This window comes from Oncorhynchus tshawytscha, linkage group LG33 (genome assembly GCF_018296145.1).
Source record: "Oncorhynchus tshawytscha isolate Ot180627B linkage group LG33, Otsh_v2.0, whole genome shotgun sequence".
NCBI lineage: Eukaryota > Metazoa > Chordata > Actinopteri > Salmoniformes > Salmonidae > Oncorhynchus > Oncorhynchus tshawytscha.
In genome coordinates, this window is record NC_056461.1 from 29,160,664 (window position 1) to 29,165,556 (window position 4,893).

At 43.1% G+C, this 4,893-nt stretch overlaps 1 protein-coding gene across 2 annotated transcripts; it reads left to right on the top strand.

Annotated features, from left to right (window-relative positions):
• Positions 1-641: 641 nt before the first annotated feature.
• On the top strand, positions 642-4,364 carry prnpb (prion protein b). 2 transcript variants are annotated; one of them, XM_024397662.2, is made up of 2 exons: positions 642-780; positions 1,442-4,364. In XM_024397662.2, the coding sequence occupies exons 1-2, from the start codon at positions 657-659 to the stop codon at positions 3,166-3,168; spliced, it is 1,851 nt and encodes a 616-aa protein (XP_024253430.1). In that variant the 5' UTR covers positions 642-656; the 3' UTR covers positions 3,169-4,364. The 2 variants fall into 2 exon arrangements, with proteins under 2 accessions (XP_024253430.1, XP_024253431.1); XM_024397663.2 differs by having other exon boundaries at positions 645-780; positions 1,437-4,364.
• Positions 4,365-4,893: the final 529 nt, after the last annotated feature.

Sequence of the window (4,893 nt, forward strand, 5' to 3'; positions counted from 1 at the left end):
CACATACACGATACAGTTAAATCCATTGGATTTGAGCTGAATCATCCATTGGAAGTGAATGGGATTTGCGCATAAATTCCCATTACAAGCGTTCAATTTCAAATCGATTGATTAGCCTAGCCTAAATTTGGACAAAATAAAGTATTAATGAAATAGCTTATTAAAGGGACAGAATGTGTTATATACAGAATGCGTTATCCTGTATAGCCTATCTATGACTTACTTACTTTCTCGTGTTCTTATTTCTATCTCGTGTGTTTTTGTTCTAATTGACTTGTTTATTTATATTTTATAGTAACGTTAGTACTGAATTGCTGAGAAAGAGCAAGCAAGAAAGGCATTTCACTGTAGACTACGAGTACACGTGACAAAAAACGTGAAAAAATATTATATGATTAACAAACCAATACAAAAGTAAATAGGGGAACACAAGTATATACAAAGGACAATTGGGCTAGGGGGTACAATATCACATTACACAAGGACTTTATGGGACATACACATTTGTAATTATAACAGCTTTTTTGTTGGTAGAGTATTTAATTGTCTTAAAATATAGTTCAATTTATTTTTGTAAGGTAAGAAAATGTGTTGTTTTAGCTAGGATTGCTATGATGAGAGGCTAGCCTGGCTACGTCACTCATGTTCGGTGATCCATGATAAATAGGAACCCCTCCCCTCCGATTGAAAGCAGTGAGCGAACGACACAGAACCATAACAGTGAAACGGATGAAAAATACAACCTTTCTACAGGAACAAAATCGTCTCGAATCTCCAACGGTAGGTTATTTTACGATATTCACATTAGTTGTAAAGGGGTATCAGGTGGCCATACAGCCCGGGCTGTTCTGCGTGAGAGTGCTAGAGCGCCATTTTATTGAATAAGACCATTACATTTATGCGAATAACGGGTCCGGTTCTGAAAAATAGAACTGCGCATATAGCCTAATTTGCCTTCACGTCTAGTTATATGTAGCCTTTTATTTTTCATAAAACATCCAAGCTGCCCCTGGATATGTGTTGTCTTTTATTCCACCGTGGTAGCCTATTTTCTTTATTATGTTTAGTTTACTGATTGGCCGAAATAAAAGCTACAAAATATAGGACTAACTGCTGGAATTTTCTGGAATTCTATACAGCGTATTGAACATTCAGGGAAAATCTTATCCCTAATAATATTATGTTACATGTATTTTCTGTTAGGCTACTTTTAAGGATAATCTTCCAGAACATAATATGGTAGGCGTTGGCTTATACTTGATATCCAGAAAACGAATTAAGCAAATAAATTCTACAGTCCGTGACAGGAGTGTCAGTGACATGAGAGGGTTAGCTCAGATTTAAGTAAACAGGAATAATTAGATGAGGCTTCAGAAAAACGATTGGACCAAGTCCAAGTACTTACTGTTAATGACATCACCATATTTTCCCCCCAGGGCAGTCATCATGGGAAAGCTGTGTGAGCTGGCCCTGGTGTCTCTTGTCCTCCTGGTTCTGCTTCATACTGACTCTACATGGGCCAAGAGAAGTGGCAGCAGCAGCAGCAAAAAGACATCATCCAGCAACAGGGGCTCAGAAAAAAAGCCGTCGAAAACATCAAACACACAGACGGGAAGCTACCCTAGACAACCCCAAAGCCCCAATAGGAACCCCAACCCGTACCCAGCAGGAGGTAGTTATCCAGGGAGAGGTACCAATCAGAACCCAGCTGGTGGATACCCTGCAGCAGGTGGAAACCCCAACCAGCAGTATCCAGGCCGGGGAACCAACCAAGGAGGATATCCTAACCAAAACCCTGCTGCTGGTGGCTATCCTGCTGCAGGTGGCTACCCCAACCAGCAGTATCCAGGCAGAGCCAATCCTGGGGGATATCCAAACCAGAATCCTGCAGCTGGAGGTTACCCAGCCGCTGGTGGCTATCCTGCAGCAGGTGGTTATCCCAACCAGCAATATCCAGGCAGAGCCAATCCTGGGGGATATCCAAACCAGAACCCTGCAGCTGGTGGTTACCCAGCCGCTGGTGGCTATCCTGCAGCAGGTGGCTATCCCAACCAGCAGTATCCAGGCCGGGCAAATCCTGGGGGATATCCTAACCAGAACCCAGCAGCTGGAGGTTACCCCGCCGCGGGTGGTTATCCTGCAGCAGGAGGCTACCCCAATCAGAACCCAGGGAGAGGAGGAGTCAATCCGGGATACCCAGCCGGAGGTTACCCTGCTGGAGGTTACCCAGTAAGAGGGGGAAATACTGGCTGGGGGCAGGCAGGGGGCCACCCTGGTGGAGGGATGGGAGGAGGTTACCAACCCAACTGGAACCCAAACAATAAGATCCTCAGTCCCCGCTATGGTGGAGGCTATGGTTATGGAGGTGGGCACGGAGGTATGGGAGGTGGCTCTCCCTTCTCACGTTCAGTTCAGGGAATGGGGCAGTACCCCTCTACTCAGTCCAAGGGGTTTGCTAAGAAGGCTTTTATGGCTGCAGGGGTTGGGGCCGTGGCAGGGATGGCGATTGGCTATGGCCTTGGGCGTTTCCCTCGTCCAAACTTCAACTTCCGCAACCCTCAGGAAGAGCAGTCCTACAACAACTACATGTACAGAAAATATGGCGAACGCTCCACAGACGAAAACGACTATGGCCGGGACTACACCTACAAAGTACCTCCACGGGCAGAGTCCTACGACAGCTTCATGGATACCTGCATGAAGAGGAATGACCTTCTGCAGGACCAGGGCAGAGACTCCCAGGCCACACCTAACAACCAGAAGAACAACCCTCAGGGAGCCAACAGCCAGAGCATGCCCATCACTCCTGAGGTGGGGAACAGCAGTCCAGCTAGCAACCAGGAGGGAACAGACAAAGTGAAGCCTCTCACCCCTGCCCCTGGCGAGATAGCTGGAGAGGGTAAGGAAGAGGCTGATGGCCCCACAGTGAGCATTGAAGAGATTGGTTACCCTGCATTGGTGGAGCAGCTGAAGAACCGGAAGTGTGTGGAGCTGTACATAAACCACTCAGAGCGCTTCCTAGAGAAGCAGACAGCCGAACGCAGCAGCGGCAACAACAACAACAACAACAAAAATCTGAACAGTCGCAGCAACCCCCTCGGTCAGGGGCTGCTACAGCTGATAACCAGTCTCCTCATGGTCCTGAGCAGCACTCTTCTACTACACTGAGACATATAGTAGGTGTGTCCCAGTTGTCTGGAATAGCTTAATTTCATAGTCCCCCTTTCTCATCATGCCACTGATATCTTGTACGGATACGTTAATTAAGTAAGGTGGAGATATAACCAGTACTTTCACTTATCAGTGGTCATGATGGTAAGGAAGCAAGTGGAAAATAACTTCCAGGGACACGGGTGCACGATAAGGTCCATTTCCTCCACATTTTATGGTACCATTTGAGCTTAAACATAGTTTTACTGTTTGTATATTGGCCCATCTCATTTGTGTCTCTAACATTTGCACTGATCTGTCAATTTGGATCTTCGCTGTAGTACTTCTAGACTTCGTTTCTATTGCAATTAGTTTTTCATTGCATTTTTTTTAGAGCAGTTTCTGGTAGAATACTCTGTTGATCACTGTATTTTGTTCTGCAAAACACTAATTTGTTCAGGTCATGGCAAATGCATGATGCTTTAATATTGTATCTCTGCATCTATTACGATATCTCTGTATAAAACACTAACACACAAACACTACAAGTACATACAGTATAAAGCTTAATATTGACTCTGGATATCTATCAGGTTGTACGTAGGCACTAACCAATTTAAATTTTAGCCAATTGTAAAGGCATGTGTTATTATGTGATGAGGCAACTATCATCTGACTCTGGGTATTCAGTGTCTTTTTGCCAGTGTGGTTCCACATGAAGTACATAAAGCATTGTCGCCTGTATGCCAGATATTAGCTGGAAATCAATTTGCTCAGAATATTTTTTGGTGAACTAAACAGTACATTATACTCCTGTGATATTTATATGTGTACTGTAAAGAGTCCATCTTATGTGGTCTTCAGCATTTGGTTTTAAAAGTTGCCTGTTCCTATTTTTCTTTAGTTCTCTCTTGTCCCATACCTCTCTACCTCCCCATCTAGTCTCCCTCTCCGTTTCCTCCTGTCCCCTGGTTATCAGAAGTGCACTTATTTATCTTGCCGAATGGATATAAACGACTCTTCTTTTCCTTTTTTCCCAAGCATGTATTTAGTGATGAACATAAAACATGCATTGGTTTAATGTGTTTTGGAAATTTAAAATAACCCCTTTGCCATGCTAGAACTAAATGGTGAATATTACTTGGCATTTAAATATCGCAAAAGTCTTCTTCCATTTTCAAGGTACAGAATGAATAAAAACAAAATATATCACATGATCGGCCATTCTCTCTTTTAGAAAACATGAGGGCAGTTACAGTGACAATCTCACAGAGCACATTGAAGCTTTTAGAGACACATCTGTTGCTAGGAGTCTAATTGCCTCAAGGGAAATTGTTACAGAACAGTCACTACAGTGTGAGAAAATCGAACAGACAGGGTTTCTGCCTGCAAGTTGGCAGCATTACAATTCCCGTTACTGTCTATTAAATGATCCTTAAGCTATCTTTACAACAGAACACAAAGATCTCAACTCATCTCATACACAAAAACATGTATTTTTTTGTGAACTAGGGCCCTATTATTAAATCAAAACCAGTTTTTGTGTTTCTGGGATACTTTTAAAATAAAATCATGTTTTCTCTTCGCAGAAGCCTTGTACACAAGGCTTATATTTGAAAGTACTATGTTGTGAGTTTTCCTTACATTCTTTTATTATTTCTTTGAATCCAAATGTAGAGGGGAAACACTTTTTATTTCATATTTACTGCTCCCCTTTACTTATCCATGTTGTCTCTTTACTTA

Excerpts from the sequence above, each read along its gene's own strand:
- prnpb (XM_024397662.2), top strand. The coding sequence starts at position 657 with ATGATAAATAGGAACCCCTCCCCTCCGATTGAAAGCAGTGAGCGAACG. Across the intron at positions 781-1,441 it reads ATCGTCTCGAATCTCCAACG|TCATCATGGGAAAGCTGTGT; the intron begins GTAGGTTATTTT and ends CCCCCAGGGCAG.